The sequence below is a fragment of the Telmatherina bonti genome (assembly GCF_933228915.1).
Source record: "Telmatherina bonti genome assembly, chromosome: 16".
Taxonomy (NCBI): Eukaryota; Metazoa; Chordata; class Actinopteri; order Atheriniformes; family Telmatherinidae; genus Telmatherina; species Telmatherina bonti.
This window is the reverse complement of record NC_136614.1, coordinates 24382224-24399741: the sequence shown is the minus strand read 5'-3', so window position 1 is coordinate 24399741 and position 17518 is coordinate 24382224. Positions and strand designations below refer to the sequence as shown.

Below are 17518 nucleotides of genomic sequence, written 5' to 3'. Positions count from 1 at the left end.
ATCCCAGTTTAACACAATCTGGTTCTAGTTTTTGTTTTTGTTTGTTTGTTTTTATTTTTTATTGAACCTGCAAACAGCACTTGTGAATGTATTATTAAGAAGTAGATGTCACCACAACAAAAAGAGGCATCTAAGACGACGCTTTCTTCTGGCTCGGCAGTGTAGCCTGCATGCCTGCAAATAATTGCAGTAATTAACTAAAGTGGAGGAACTAATCAATGGAATTACCTACTGTTGTTTTTTTTTTGGTAGGGAGCAAAGTTGTGTAGTCAGACCTCCTCTGCTCACAGCTGAGTAACCTTGACTATGAAGTATTACAGGATTATTTGGTGAAAACAAGCATTTACTATAGTTTGCATGTTGCACCTTTTAGAAGAACCGAACAAGCCGATTTTCAAGCTAAACACTGAAGAACTCTGATACATCAAATATTATGAGGTTTGTTTGTCGTGTATAAAGCATGTTTTCTGGAGCTATTTTATCCCCAAAAGCACATTCAAACATGGATTGCATTAGGGTAGGGGTGTCCAAAGTCAGCTCTCAGGGATAGCTGCACTGCTGGTTTTCAATGTTTCCCTGCTCCAACACGCCTGACTCAAATGAAATGCATCCAATAACCAATGGAGTTCTGCACAATGACCCATTTGGTGTGTCGGAGCAGGAAAACACTGAAAAACTGCAGGTTCGTGGCCCTTTAGGACCGGAGTTGGACACCCCTGCACTTGGGACTCACTGTCCTGCTCAATGACACTTTGGTATGTGGATTTGGCAACTAGAAATTGAAAACCAGTGACTTTCCAACTGGCAGATAAGTGCTGTACTTTATGAGCCCCACCACCCCGATTGTGTTTTGCTGGATTGTGTTTTGCTGGATTGTGTCCTGCGGCACCACAAATCCCACTGGAGCTGTCCATAAAAGAAACCACTAATGTCCTCAAACCTATCCATTATGCTGTAGTTCCTAACACTGCCACACTATTCTTTTCAATCAGATCATGGTTTGAAGTTGAGTTCACATTGCAAAGTAAAGCGATGTCCATTTGTAATTAAATTAAAACATTGCAAATTAGTCCCCAAAACTCTTTTTTCACTTTTTTTGTTTGAAGTATATTTCCATTTGTCCTGTTTGACTGTGTGCCATTCAGATGAGTAAAAGTAAACTCTCCTCACACAGCATCCTTTCAACTGTGAGACCTTTTAAATAACCTTTATGTTCTGCTTTTACAACTTATAAATAAAAATGCTTTCTTAAAATGCAGTTTCGAAATGAATATTTTTCATAAAACCATTAAGACAACTTTAAACTTTTGACACACGTTTCAGAGAAAAAACAAGGAAAAACTTCTAATTGTATCATAAGATTCAGTAAATTAAAAGCAGTGAAAGGATTTTGTTATTTCAGTCAATCAGTTTTTAACTGGAATCAATGCAAGATTGTTTTTTTTTCCCCTTTTTCTTTCATGAAACAATAGAATGTTTTTCTTCTGTTGGAGTAGATGGGAAAACAAATCATTAGCATGCAGAAAGCTGTTTTCATATTAATATTTGTTGACTAAATCGGATTGTTGTTGCTGGTTTCAGGAAATATTACCACGTTCGGGGTCAAATTGTATTCACGGCAGCAGACCCAGCTGTTTATCATAACTGTTGTCATTCAAAGATCAGGAAAGAGAAGGGAAAGAGGAAGAACAATGCCTGAGAATTGAATGTCACTCAAGCAAAGCAGTCGCTGCGCTCCATGGCGCTAATCCCATATTTGCTGAATAAGTTAAACCTCTCATTTTTGTTTGTTTCAAGGTAGCACAGAAACTCCTGAATCAATTAAACAAAAGCGTGCATCAGAGGCAGCAGCATAATCACTGCATGCGAAGCAAAGAGTCCAGATGAAAACCAATGTCCTCAGAGACCAACGCTGGCTTTTGGTTTTATTTTTTCTTTGTAATTTCATTTGCTATTTCTGTAAGCTATGTGTTGATTTGCACAAGCATCAAGCTGTTTTTTTCGATAAAACTTGATTAGATATGATTACTCACCGTAGTATGACTGTGATTTCTCAAATGCAGCGCTCGCTGGCTAAAACTTGTCATCATGAATAATTTGCTGGGAGCATATTAGGTAGACTTGATGCAAAATGTTCATATGAGTTTAGCCAGCAATCACCAGCACATAAGTAGATTTAATCTACTGGATGTGACACCTTCATAACAGCTCAATTTATCTGCAGGAAGATGACACAGTTGTAATGGATTCTTTCATTGCAGATGAATGTATTTCTCATCCCAGAGCAATGTATCCAACATAAAGCATGATCAGACCTATCAGCCACAATATTAAAACCACTGACAGCCGAGGTGAATACTGTTAACTTTCTCGTTTCAGTGGCATGCGTAAAGAGATGGAATATGTTCTGCACTTTCTGTGGCTGAAGTGTGTGTGTGTGTGTGGGGGGGGGGGATATCATGCATATCATATGGAATATTTTCATTACGCAGCTGTTTCCGGTGAATTAACAACAGGTCACTGGGGCACAAGCCTCACTGATTTGCACGGGGAGAGAAAATTGCTCCATGTGGACTGATTCTGCAGGAGAGCTGCTGTAACAAAAATTTCATCCAATTCCAGAAACCTGTTTGACTGAGCGTCCGTGGCGTGTGCTGGAAAAATAATTCTCACCTATCAAGGGTTGACTTATCATTTACAGGGCTTGAAAGTGTTACATTAGACATATTTCAGGCCACCAGATGTGTCACTTGACCTGGGGTCTCTCTTTTCCCCTGAAGGGGTTGGTTTAGCTCACATGGAGTGCATGAGGTTTTCTTTTCTGGATGTCAATATTAGATGTAAACAAGTGCAGATTTACGAGATATTTCCTTGATTATCAAGACCAGATAAGGTTGAAGCACATAAAATGGCACCATGTTTGTTGCACCATTAAAAGCTTGTGGATGGCAAAAGTAAAAAACAATCTTGGAAATATACTCTGTACTGTCTATTCTACTGATTGGTGTGTTACAACACAGCAGAAAGTGTGGACACATTCACTATTCAAACTGAAACCAACAAGCGGCGTTCGATCCTGAATCCAGCAACATGCAGAGCAAAGATGTTCAGGTGCAAATGGAGCTGCTTTACTTATCTTTATGGATATATTTCCCAGCATTTCCCAGCATGATGATTGAGCTGTCAGGAGGAAATAAAGTCTAGTCTTACTGGTACTGACATGCTGTACTAATGAGATGAATCATGGTGATAGGCATCGTGTTTCCAGCCTCAAGGACTTGAAGCATCTCAGATGAGAAGATTAACTTGCACGGCTTAGAGGTGATTCAGTGGAAAAAAATGTATTTTTAAATATGGGGACAGTTTCATGTGGAGGTAAGCTTCTTTAGAAATACAAAATACCTGGAACATGATTGGTTTAGACTCATGAAGGGAATGTAAACTAGATTTTCTGCTCAGGACCCCATTTCTCCACTACATCTTTATGTGGCAAAAAATTTGCTTCTATAAAACATCCTTACAAGCCCGAAGAGATCTTGCAGATCTGACTAGATCTACAGGTCAGAGTTGTTTGGCTGCATGTGCAGGGCAGATGTTAGCGAGATGGTTGTAATGTTGCGGCTGATAATACATGACACATAATATTGTCATACTAAAGAAACAGGGTTTAAATTACTTTCATATTTAGTGAAATCCTCATCAGACGTCAACCAGTGAGTTGATTTTTCTTTTTTTTTTTTCTTTAAAGTTTAGATGTTAAGAAAGAGCTAATCTATCAGCACTTTCTACTGAATTTGTTGTAGTAAAATGCAGCCTCGCTTCCTCCTTGCTGGAGGACTACTTGCACTTCTGGGTGAATGACCTGTGGATGCCCCACTAGGGCATCTGTCCTTAGTCTTCTAAAAAGTCTCATCCCATGATGCTAACAAGTACTTTTTTTTTTCTTTTGTCTCAGGCTATGCACAGACAGTGCAGATTTTCCTCTACTGAACACCAGCTGTTTGACATTTGCTTAATTTCTCCCTTTGCTGCTTTTCAGAACTTCCAGGTGCTCTTAGTGTCTCTGCCAAGTGAGCATTTGGGACTTGATTATTGTTGGAAAAAAATGATGATTCCGTTTTTTTGTCTTTTTTTTTAGTTTAATGGGATCTCTTTGCCAGCATTGCACACTGAAGACCTAGAGTGGCATTTTTATGAGATTCTTGAAACCTGCATTTGACCACACACTCATTTCATGAGTCCTATAGTAAAATTAATACCCAGTTAAAATGATAATTTATCACATTATCTATTTAGTACTAAATGTTGTAGATGTAGATGTATGCTCTTAAGGTTCTGTGTTTTGGTGCAGTTGATGCTTGTTTTATGTCTCTACCGTGTGTAAACATTGTTCATGCTTCTGCTAAACACATGTTGCCACTTCTACCAGACTACAATACTATATATATATATATATATATATATATATATATATATATATATATATATATATATATATATATATATATATATATATATATATATATATATATATATATATATGTGTGTGTATATATATGACTGCACCATTGTCAGTAATAAAAGGAATAACTGAATCTTCCTCTGAGTACCAACAATATTTTAAAATCAAAATTAATAGTGAGAAGAGACAAAATCCTTACAAATAGTATTAAAGGAAATGTAACAGGTAAACATAAATAAGATGAGTGGCCATCTGCCTGTTTTTGTTTCTGCAGATATTGCTCTAAATATTGTAAGACATTGTGGTGATGTAGTTAATATTTTCTTGATTTTAAGTTATTCTTGTTTTAACCTATTTTTGGTAATGGGGAGGCACTTAATAAGCTACGAGCTTCTGCTATACACCCTTTTGGTTTTCCCCCTTCTGTTCTTTATTCCTTTTATGTTTTATTTACCTTACTATAACGATTAAAGAAATAAATCAATGATAGTTGCTGAAGTTGCTGAGATAATGTAGTCTTTTTGAACTTAAAAGTCAGTCTTGAATTTTTTACACATACACTATCTCCCATTTGTTTCCAAAAACATACATATGCTTTGTTGCTCCAGCTGTATTCTTGTAGGAGACAAGCACTGTGCCTCGAAAATCTGTACATGTTTGTACTTTCGCATCTGTACCTCTGAAAGAACAATTCCACAGTGACAAAGATATGCCTTTATGTTGTGGTGCACAAAACATAGTCTGAAGAAGAGCCTTGTACTAGGAACATCATGACTGTGAATAAAACATTATATGGAAGTTTTGGTGCACAGATTCATTTCGGTTCTGTTTTAATGATATTATGTGTGTTGATCAGTCTCCCAGTTTAGTGGATTGTTGGATCTGTGTCTCTTCTCTTTAGTTTTCTTTTTAAAAATAAATAAATAAAACTTACCTTAATTCATAGACCAAAACCAGATTTTTTGTTTCTTTCAGTCTTTTTCTCTACCTTCTTAATTATAAACATTTAAATTGTTTTGTTGTTCTTTTTGTTTGTGTGTGTGTGTGTGTGTGTGTGTGTGTGTGTGTGTGTGTGTGTGTGTGTGTGTGTGTGTGTGTGTGTGTGTCTTTTTTTTCTTTCTCCCCAACATTGTCTTTGTGAACCTTGCTAGGGTCAACACCACTTAACCTGACATGCATGCTTTTTGGACCGGGGGAAGAAATTGGAATGACCGTGACAGACACAGGGGGAATATGTTAAGGATTTTTTTTTTTTTTTTGCAAACTTTTCACAGAAAGGTCCCAAATGTCATTAAAACTAGAGACCCTCATGTTGTGAGGCTTCATATAAATTAATACATCATCTTGAAGCCTATTGAATAAATAGAAGGGAGGAGATTTGAATTGGCACAATGAATGCTAAATGAAAGGTCAATATGCCTTTTTGAAATAATTAACAGTACATTAGGGAGTTAACGGTCATTACAGATATAACAGAATAACCTAAGTTATCTTTTTTTTTGTCCTCCTTTAAAATTAAACTAATGCTGACAGTAATTACTTAAAGGACCTTTGTGGGAAAAGATTGTAAGAAAAAATAGACAATAGGAAAATACATTGTAGTGGCACCTCAAAAGTCTTTCTCCATTTTACAGCATCATAAACCAAGTTAAAATGTGTTGGTAACGTTAAAAATGTGAATCTAACTGTAACTGGTATCGATATGCTAAATGACCACTGCTTAACTAATGGTGGATTCAGGCACCGTTGACTGGTTTAGCCAAACTGTGTCGACTTCAATTAGGCAGCAATGCTTTCATTCTGGGCTCTTTGCTATACTGGATTGATGTTTGTCAGTACCACATAGTAATAGTATTTACACTATTTACCTTTAGCTCTGTCAGTTGTTGCAGAAAAAGGTTTCGATTTATGGTAAATGCTGACAAGAAAACACAAACTGTGCTTATTATGGTAACACAATCAACTTTATTCAGGAAGTTTGAACAGAAGGAATTTTTTGGTGGCAGGTGTAATCAGTTTATTGGTCACATTAAAACAGAAATGAAATAAATAAAGGAATAAAATAAGTAGAATATAGTTAGTAAATAAAACAGGCTCTACTGTATCAATGACTGTTCAAGTTTTTGGCCCAGTTCTATGGAATCAGATTTGTTTCAGAATCTCTAAGCAGAACATTTTAAACTCCAACAAAAAAAACAACAATTAAAACCAAAGCTTTCTTAAACTGAAGTAAAATAAATTGTCTCAAAATCAAATATTATGAATGATCATGAATACTATTAGAGTTTTATTTGGTTAAATTGAGTAGTTTTGTTTGTAGTTTCCTCTTCCTCTTTCTGTCTTCTTGCTGTTTTGGTTGCGCTTCACAGTCTTTGGCTTTGATTCTCGATTGTTTTGGTTGCGCTTCACAGTCTTTGGTTTTGATTCTCGATTGTTTGGTCTAATTTCTGACACAAACCTTTCATGGGCGGGCTCTTTCAGGGGTGCATTCAGATTGGCTGGTGAGTTTTGGAGTAACACAGCTGTAACTACTCAATTTAACTAAATAAAAGCCTAATAGTTTTCATGATGATTGATAATTTTTAATCTTGAGATAATTTATTTTTATGAAGTTTCAGAAAGTTTTGGTTTTAATTGTTTTCTTTTGCTTGAGTTTTAAAAAGTTTTGCTTGGGGATTCTGAAACAAAACAAAACCATACAGTCCAAATGACGGATGTCCAATTAAAACACTGATTGTATTACTTGCTGACTGGCAGGTATAAACCCAGTATAAACTTATTATATCCTTCCAGACATCAGCAATGCATCATTATTTCATTTGATTAATTCACCTACCTACTATAATGCAGACTAATCTGCTATTAATGGCAAATGGGAGCCATGAAATACATTACATTACAAGGTTGAGATAAAAAGCTTGCAGGAAGCAGGTTTTTTTTTTTTACATCATTATCATTGCAAGCATTAGTTCATATCAGTTTGTTCAGCTCCAAAGGTGAAAATGTTACAATGAATTAATGTAGAATTGGAATAACGTGAACATTTTACATTTTATCAGCCATATCATTACCTCTCTGTTCCTCATACTGTATTGCCGCTTCGTTTACTGACTTTCTGTTGAATAACTAACCATATTTGCTGTCTTTTCCATGGCAACAAGCATCTGCTCTACAATATGTTTAAGATAACTCTCCGCCAGCCTCCTGGGGTTGTGTGTGCTGCTTTATACCATAAACCCCACCCATGAAAATTGTTTTTGCTCTGAATGAGATACACACAGCCATGTGGGAAAGTTTAACAAGTTATTGCTTGTCAGCCTGATCAGTGCAGGGTTCCTGTGCAGGTTCGTGCTGAAGTGTTGATATCTCCATTTCCACTCGTCACAATGAATAGCCTTCAGTTTTTCAGCAGTATCTAAGTAACCTTAATCCACAGACAAAATGAGCTGGTGTCTGTCTAAGAAAGCGGAGGATTTATAAACGCAAATAGAGACTGAAAAGGATGCACAAAGACACACACTCCAACTGATACTGCATATGTCGATTCTCATAAACAGATATAAAGCAAACAGTGGTACATTTTCAGAGGAAAAGTATTCCATCAAAAGCTGAAATGTTTTGTTTAAAGGGACTAACTTACATTATTAAATGTTGGTAAAGGTTTTGCATGACATGTCAGCTTAAGTGTAATCACTCAGGTAAAAAGCTATAGATTAAAGAAATTAAAATGAATAATTAATTTATTAATATCTACCCATATACTGTAGGTATATGGGAGGGGGGAACACCTTTTTGAGCTAAACGTGACTGGGTTGTGATTGGCATATATTTGGCCATCAGGCACTGACTTACAAGTCCCATTTCCAGGGCAGAGTCTGCGTGAAGGAAAGCTTGAAGGGGAGCTTGAAGACTAGGTAGAGGAAGGTCTGGGCTTCTGTGCTTACACTACTGACCCCACGATCCCACTTCAGTAAAGCAGTAGAGGATGGATGGATGCATGCATGATGCATGGATGGATGGATGGATGGATGGATTCTGTGTTTTCCACAGGCAAAAAAAAACAAAACAAAAACAACAGCGCAACCATGAGCAGCCATCTATTTAGCTCAAGTCTGCCCAGCTCCTGTCTTCAGGGGCCATAATCCTGCAGGTTTTCCATGTATCCCTGTTCCAACACACCTGACTCCAATTAATCACTCATTGGACAGAACTTCATTGGACGTTGGATCCATTTAATGGAAGGCAGGTGCGTTGAAACAAGGATCCATTGAAAACCTGCAGGAGAGCAACCCGCAAGGACCGACTTTGGACAACCCCGGTTTCACTTGATTGACATATTTCTGGCACTGCCTTGTATGACAGCAAAACTCCATGTTAATATAAACAGAAAGAAGCCACTGAAGTACATGTATGTCCATGGTTTTAGACAGGTCCTAATGTTTTACATAAAACTAAAATTATTCTCTCATTGACTGAAAAATCATGCTTCAAATATTCAATTTTACCAAATCTGAACTTCAATGCATCTACTACACTTGCAGCTTTGCCCCTGTAAACACCTAACTTTGCAGAGCAGGATAGTTCAAAAATAGCTGCAGGTACCCAATGTACTCAGACAATATACAAGATAAGCCACCGACGTCAAAAATCCATGTCTAATATCAGAGCACAGCAGCTATCATATTTGGATATCCACACTGGGGAGATATAATCACATGTATTGTAAACAGGATATTATTTCTAAATACAGCAACACCAAATCGTAATACTTGAGTTTCAGGAATATTAACAGGATATTGATGTGCAGAGAAAGGTGTCCTGTCACAGCTGATCAAATGTTCTGTATTGCAGAGCGAGTTGGACTCTCTGCACCGTGTTCAGTCGCGCTAACAAAACTGCTCCCGAAAGTCATTTTCAGAGGCAATGAGCCAGCAGACGACAGAACAGGTTGCAAGTGTCTCCCCAAACTCTTGAAAGTCTCTTAAACAACATTTTGACTTTGTAATGCAAAAGTGTCCTTCAGGTGAATACTAATAAAAATCATTTCAGCTGGATTGGCAGCACGCAGGAGAGGCTGCCTGAAGGCTGAGGCTATCTTAATCTTTCAAATTGCAAACTGTAGAAGTGACAGCTGAGATTTGCAGCCAGTAAAGGTTATCGGCATCTTTGATCAGTGGTCATTTTTCACGGCATATCTATTATGTAACATTCATTGAATTTCTCATCACAGTTGATCCCAGTGCTCATACCAGTGGCATTGTCTGCATCCAGCATGTCGCTTTACTTTGAGTGAATTCATTCCTTCATGGCAAAACACTTTTATTTTTACGTGTTTGCTTGTACGGGAAAGGGTGGATAAGGAGGAGAAAATAAGAAAAAGGGTGCTAGGAATTACAGAGGAAGGAAAAAGAAGAGACAAAGGAAGAGAAGCTGGGAGCTGGAAGGAAATACTGTGAGAGGAGAGAGGAGCTTTGGGAGCTGAACATTATTTAGACTAAATGAGGTCAAGACCTTGAGATATACGCTGAATCTCAAATGTAGTTTCTCACAGCTGCAGGTTTCTGTGTGTTTCTGTGCATGTGCGGATGTGTTAGCACATGTCCATATAGTCAATAGAATACCAGCCAGGTCATTTTCTTCCCATACTTAAAGCCCGATTTGAGCACTAAAGCCTCTTTATTCGGTGTAATAATGCCTCATCCAAACACAGGTGCACCTCTGTCACAGTCCGCCTGCATCCTCCTGTCTTCCCACATTTCTTCCTACCCTGTTTCTCTTCCCTCCTCTATCATCAAGGGGTAATAAGGTCACTAAAATGCCGACCTTACATCGACTGCACCTTCCTGCATCTTTGCACCAATCAGACACCTACTATCAGTTGCCGTGGAAACAGCCAGCCAATAGGAGAACAGATCAGAAAGCAAAGGTGTTCTGCTAGTGTCGACTGCTGTATCACTGTCGAAATATCACACACACACACACACACACACACACACACACACAGTGACACACACATGTTTAATATTACACTCTCTGGGAAATATTTGCAGAAGATAAAAATCACAAAACTGCAGTCGTTTCTTTTCAGGTTTTCTGTCAGGAGATTGTTAAACAGTTAAATGTGAAGCACATATTTTGGCCACAAACACACCTCAACTAAGCCGTACTTCGCCGCGTTGGTGTGGATGAATTGTTTGAAATGCAGAGCTTTTCATTTTAAGATAGAAATATCAAAACAATGGATGTAGCCAAAAGTTTGATTCTCTAAGTATGGTTGTTACTCTTCTGTTTTTTCTACAATTGTAAGACTCGAGGATGTGCTCTTAGAGTCTGCAGAGCTCAGCTGTGAAAATCTGGACTAACCTTGTGGTTGTCATTGAAGATACTATTCAGTCTATCTATGATTCAAGTGCTCTATTTAGGAGCAAAAAAATACCACGCTGCTGTTCTGCTCCACTTACACCAACACCTGTTTCCCCTGTCTGCTCCAACTATTTGTCTATGCTTTTCCACGTTTCTCGCTTTGTGTGGATTGCACAAAACAATAAGTTCATCTCTTTTTGCTTCTCTCTTCTTCTCTAGTTGGCGGGGTTTATCTACGCCTGTTATGTGGTCAAGCTCATTTCTGAAGAAGAGGATAGCTGTAAGTACAAAAGGCACAAACCTGCAGTCACACGTGCACATTAACATAATGATCGAACATATTTAAATGTCCTACAATTTCTATTTCACAAATATAATCTTATATTTAAATTGGTATTCTCATCTGTGCAGTCAATAAACCACACAGTTTACACATGAAATGCAGTAAAGTCTGAACAGTTTTTCTGGTGAATTTTAAGCAACGGAGAATTGGTGCAGACGATTGCTCATCTTCATCAAACGTCTTTCAGCTTGCCCACCTATTGAGAATGCATATGTTTTAATGCCACTAATTATACCTGCATGTTTTCCAGAAACTGTTGAACCCATGGGTGTGCTGTTGTCATCACTTGTCAGATGTAAAGATGTTCTGAAACAGCCGTGAAGTGCAGCACCACTGCACTGGTGACCATTAGGTGCTAACTACAAGTCTTTTATAATGTAATCAAGGAACCTCATATCCTTTAATGAGTTACTAAGTCAGTGGCAAGGTTTTTTTTTTACTTTAGGTGCAATGTAAAACATATGAGTAAGAAAAGATTAATGAAAATGATGAGAAAAAAAAAAAAGATAAGAAAGGATCCCCTGGAGTCTTAATGTGGTGGTGAATGAACACATATATGATGGAGGTTGCTAACACTTCAGATCAGGCTTCTCTGGGGGGAGGAAGAGGTAGAGATGGGGTGAAGGTGGTTGTATGAAAGTCAGCCTGAAGGGAGGAATGATAAAACCGAAAAATAAGTTTTGCCCAGCAGATATCAGACTGATTGGCCCCAGACATGAAAATGACTGGACCAGAGTGTTGATAATGACAGAATTATGAATGAGACGAGTTAGACTGGAAGTAACAAGGTAGAAAAAGATGGAAAACCTCAGAGAATTATCCGATGTGAAGGAACAGATCCTCGTTTTTTTTGTTTGTTTGTTTATTTTTTTTGTACATGCAAGTAATCTGCATTTGTATTTTTGTGGAACACTTGATGCACATTTGGCAGAATGTAAACAACTTTATAAATTGATTTGAAGTAAGATTAAAATAACTTGACTTCCCAGGTGTTGTTGGTCTGAGTTGACCAAAAAAACACAACAAAAAAGGGGGAAAAAGTCCATTTTGTAATACATATTTTTTTAGTCCTTTTTTAAAGTCCATATTATTAATATAAAGTCCATCTCATCAAAGCGTCTTGAATAGAAATCAGATAAACACAAGAAGAAGAAATCTTTTTATCTTTCACTGGGGCCTGTTTGGATGAACACAGAGCTGCTTTTTAGACCAATTAGGTGAAATTGGGTAATTTCTCAGGGCACACCTGATAATCTCTCACAGCACACTAGTGTGCCATGGCACAGTGGTTAAAAAATACTGAACTAAAGGGACAACAGTGTGAACAAGGAAAACATGAAAATAAGAAATAATAACTCCGGCTTGTACCTTTGACCAATTGTAGTGCTGTGAACTTGAAAATGGACAAGTTGTTGCTTCTCAACATTAGTCCTGTACTTAAATTTTACCATTTTAAATTTTACATCAAATATACTATAAGAAATCATCATTCTTTCAAAATAAACAACGTGATGCTTATATTACCTCTTCAGATGGTCTGGAGGACATTTCCATCACTTGAAATACAAGTGGCAGATTAAATTTACCCACTTATGTGAGAGTCTGCACAACATGATGTTACATTTAAATTCTTACAAGCTTCTGATGCAATTAGAGTTTAAAGACATAAGACAACATGATTGTTCATATTGCAGCATAGACTCAGCTGGTCCCAGTACTACTAGGTTTGCCAACAAGATTTTTGGCCTGAAACATGAGTTTTCGGGCTCCGTCTGATGCTTCCCTGCTGCTCAAACAGATCTAACGCAAGATGAGAGGAAATTCTGTACACAGAGAAAAGTCTAAAAAACCAAGCTTTGAACATTTAGCACCAACATAGAGCATGACAAAGTAAGGTCAAAACCAGCAATTGTCTGCATTTTGAATGAACATCAGTTATTTGACTGAGAGTTTGTATCTTATCACTTTTTGTTAGTCTTTTTATATGATCATATGAGATACTCAAGCTAAGAACTGCATGGGTATACCTGTTGTAACATTTTACATATGTGGAATTACTCCATCAATTGTGAATAATCATTAAGTAAAAGCAAGTCAGAAAGCTAATAACACTGTTATAGACACCTCAGACAAGTGGCTTGTCATAGTAACACTAACAGTATGAGTTTATAAGATAGAACTGTCCTACATATGAACAAAATGTATTTTTGTGCAACTACTCCACAAACATATGTTAGACTTAAATTATGATCCTTGGCCACTGTTAAAAATGTAGTATTCATTAACAGCTAAGTGAAAAGCACACAGTTTAATCCATTCCTCACACTTGTGTGTTTTTGGGTTTACAAAGGTTAGAAAATAAAAACTCTGCAAATGTCAGATGTTGCTCTGCTCGCTTCAGTTATAGAAATCCAAAGGTTGGAGGACCTGCTGTGCTTAGTTACAGTTGCTAAGCCCTGACTACATGCTGTTTGGAGAGGTTTAATGAATAGTCATTTTTATAATACATTTGGTAAAGTAAGCTTTGAGTGGTTTTAAGTCAGCCTTGTAAGATGAATCCAGCCTGTTACCTATCCTCCATGACTTTTTCATTCTGCTCATGACAAAGCAGCAGGTGTGAATGAGGGAGTCTCAGACTTTGCCGGCAGATTTCAAAGTGAAACCTGCAACCCGCACATTTCTCACAGTCAGGCTCACCTTTTTACAGTAACATGCAGAGGCGAAGATGAGGCATGGATTGTGGAGGATGAAGAAGATCCATGCTTCACAAAAGCTGTTGGACTTTCCCACATACTTACCATGTTTAACCACCGTCACCAAGCAACATAATGAAGAATAGGAAGAGAACCGATCTAATCATGCATACTCCTCATTTAGTTTTTTTATCAAGACATCAAATAATCAATTTTGGAGTTTTACAGAAGCAACAATCAACCACTAATTTGCTAATATTTTGACAGCCTGAATTATCTGCTTTAGTGAAGCACGTACTACTTGAAAGGAACAAAAATGAGTCAAACTGACATGTTAACTCAGCAGCTGTTGTATTTTGAATGCAGTGTGCATCTTTGTGCATTAACATGAATGAGCCCATTAACCTGAGGCCATCAGTTTCTTTATTCAGTTAAAGTAGACGCAGACGTTCTTCCCGAGGATCAATACCCGGGCATGTCTTATTCAACACCGCACCGAGTTTGCTGTTTGCTAACGCATAAATATTGATGGGTAATGAATGCAAACTGGATCAGTGGAAATGGTTCGAAGCAAGGGGAGACACGTTTTCCCTGCTTTCTTTCTGCTCAGAGCAGATTGGCACCGAGACTGACAGGGGAAATTATCCTCTCTCATAAAAACTGCAGGTCACTGCTGATGGACTCTTCATTTGACTAGACCCCCTCTGTGCTCATAGGGTCACTGTAAAATATTAAATTGTCACTTTGTTAAAGTTTAAAGAACAATTCATTGTAATGTAACACTTCATATCCTTCTTTAATGGATTCTAATTGAGTTTCAGGGGGATTTCTTTTTTTTATTAGGGTTTCTCTTATTTTTAAAATAGGCTTAAATAAGCATTTAATAAACTTGGTAATGGCAGTAAACCAAAAATGTTATATTGCCTTTTGCCTGCGTGTCTTAATAAATAATGTCTCTCTGTTGTTAGTATTTGGCCTTTCCTTAATTGTTGTGTTTTGGCCCTTAGCTGTCAGCACTGCACATATCTGCTTATTTTGTACCCCAAGAGAGAGTCTGGTGGAACTAAGCAACAGTCTTTGATGAGACAGAGCTGGAGGAATACATTGAGTAATAATGCAGGGTTTCAGAGCTTTGTGACATGGAACAATACCACTTAAAAAGCATGCAATTTGTTTCTTAATGATTCAGTTTTTAAATGACTATTAAAAATGTCAGGGTCTCACATTACAGAATTCATTGTCTGTTTAAAAGTGCTTGGATCTCAGCTGGACACACACACACACACATATATATATATGTATATATATATATATATATATATATATATATATATATATATATACATACATATATATATATATATATATATATATATATATATATATATATATATATATATATATATATATATATATATATATATATATATATATACATACATATATATATATATATATATATATATATATATATATATATATATATATATATATATATATATATATATATATATATATATATAGATAGATAGATAGATAGATAGATAGATAGATAGATAGATATTGATGATAGGAGGCTGTTGTCTTTGTTATTGCTGACAGCAACACAAGAACTTTTTAAATTTTTTTTTTCAAAATTGAACTTTGTTTGCTGCATGTTTCTTGCCACAGATTCATATCAGTAGCCAATTTAGTCCCTCCGAGACGTGCATATTACATGTCTGAAAAATTATGGGAGAAGACAAATACTCACTCACTGGGATAAAAAAAACAACAAAAAAACTTTAAACTCCATTCATTAGAGCAATAATCAACTGTATGATTGATTTGAACATTTCTTCTCTGAGGGATAAATGTTTTCATCAGAAACCAGGAATTAATTTCGAGGTTTCAGGCCATTACTGAAGCATAATAATATTAGAGCGTGTCACATGTATCATTTTCATGTAAGAAACAGATCATTTTCTCCAGAATAATTTGGAAATCCTTGATAATCTTCTGAGGTCTGGACTGTGGAATGAGCTGCAGTCTAGCAGAATAAACAATAATCAGGGAGCTTTGTGGGGAAATGTGCCATGGGTGAAAAAGCTAATACTCACTAAGGACTGATGAAGATTTTGAATTGCTGAAAAAGCTAATTACTCTGATAATTATTCTGTGAGTGTGTGCATGTTTGCGTGTGTGTGATTGTGTGCTGGTGTCTTATCTGTCTCAGAGCTTCTTAAATGTGTACATTTGTATTCACATTTTAGTAAATAGAAAGAGCACACTCAAACACAGATAACAGAAGCCACGTTAAGACAATCCATCTGTGTGAATGGCAGCATATTAGAGACTTAAGCCAACAGCCAACATTTACTAATAAAAAATATAAGCTTTTTAAATTTGTTAAAGTTTGAAAAATCCCAGATAAACTTGAATTATTTCATGTGCTAATAAAACGCCTTTATCTTTATGTTATAGACATCCAGTTTCAGATCCTGCAGAGAACTGGACAAGCCAAAACCTTGTGAATAGCATATCTGAATTTTCAAATTGGGTCTCGACAGCTTGACAGGCAGCACGCTGACAGGTTTAGAGGTTCTATTTCCTCTAATGTTCAAAGGGTCGTGCATACCAGAAACTATGCAGAGACTATTTCACTGCAGGATGAATCAGCAGGAAAGCCTTACCGTTTACACCGGGCCACGCTCTGACAAAGGGATCCACACAATGAAGGAAGACATCCAGCACTGGCAGAATCTCTGCATTGTCCTTCATAATGAGCTGAATGATCAGAAAATACCACCAGGAAAGCTCAGCTGGAAAGAGAAGATCTTCTTCCCCACTATCTGCTACGAAGAAAAAAAAAACATGAAACAGAAGAGATAATATCACAATACATTGGATTTTCACACATTAAAAACAACTTCAACAATATATTGTTCATATTTTTGTTATTATTCATTTTGTTTATTGATCTTTTAACAATTTGGAGACAATCATTCTGTTTCACTCCCAGCTAACGATAGCTTAGCATGGAATAGAAGCTCCACCATAAATAAATCCATCCATTATCACCTCTAAATGTTATTATTTACCGCTCATGTTTGCTTAATCTGCACAAACACCAAAATGATTCTTTATTGATACGTGTGATAGTTACTTAGATCTAAAAGTTTTTTGTTTTTTTTCTGAGTTTTTGACTAAACTTAATTTGGCTTAATGTAATTGTCCACTGTTTCTTAGAGGGAAGCTGTTTCTGCCTGTTTTTATGCTAAACTAAGCTCAATATTTTTATGTGGTATATTTAGCATGGAGACTAATCAGTTTAATCAATTGTGTTTTATGGGTTAGTTCTCTCAAAATTAATCAAATTTGGCTAATTTACTGTACATAAAGGTAATTTTTGATTGAAGTGATTTTATGTGTTACCTGTAAAGGTAAATGCTTGCCCGTCTTTCTTTTGCAAGCCAGTGTTTGCTGTGATAGAGATATCGAGTAACCTTCCAAGTGCTGACCTTTATATCAGCATTTTCTTGGTCAAAATACTTTGAAATCATCTCTCTGCATCGTAAACCATCACTGCCACTTAGCTAATTTATCTAAAGGCATCGGACTAAACTGGGTCACTATTTCAGCTCAGTTTACAGAATGCAGGTGAATTCTTGTGTTCCT

At 36.7% G+C, this 17518-nt stretch overlaps 1 protein-coding gene across 2 annotated transcripts in view; it reads left to right on the top strand.

The window, feature by feature from the left end:
* Window positions 1-17518, top strand: part of nkain2 (sodium/potassium transporting ATPase interacting 2) — a gene marked incomplete at both ends in the record, with an annotated part of 99088 nt that overhangs the window by 80489 nt on the left and 1081 nt on the right. For both annotated transcript variants that reach the window (XM_079255485.1, XM_079255484.1), the window contains one exon: window positions 11045-11105. In XM_079255485.1, coding sequence (XP_079111611.1) covers window positions 11045-11105 — 61 coding nt within the window. The remainder of the gene's footprint in view (window positions 1-11044; window positions 11106-17518) is intronic.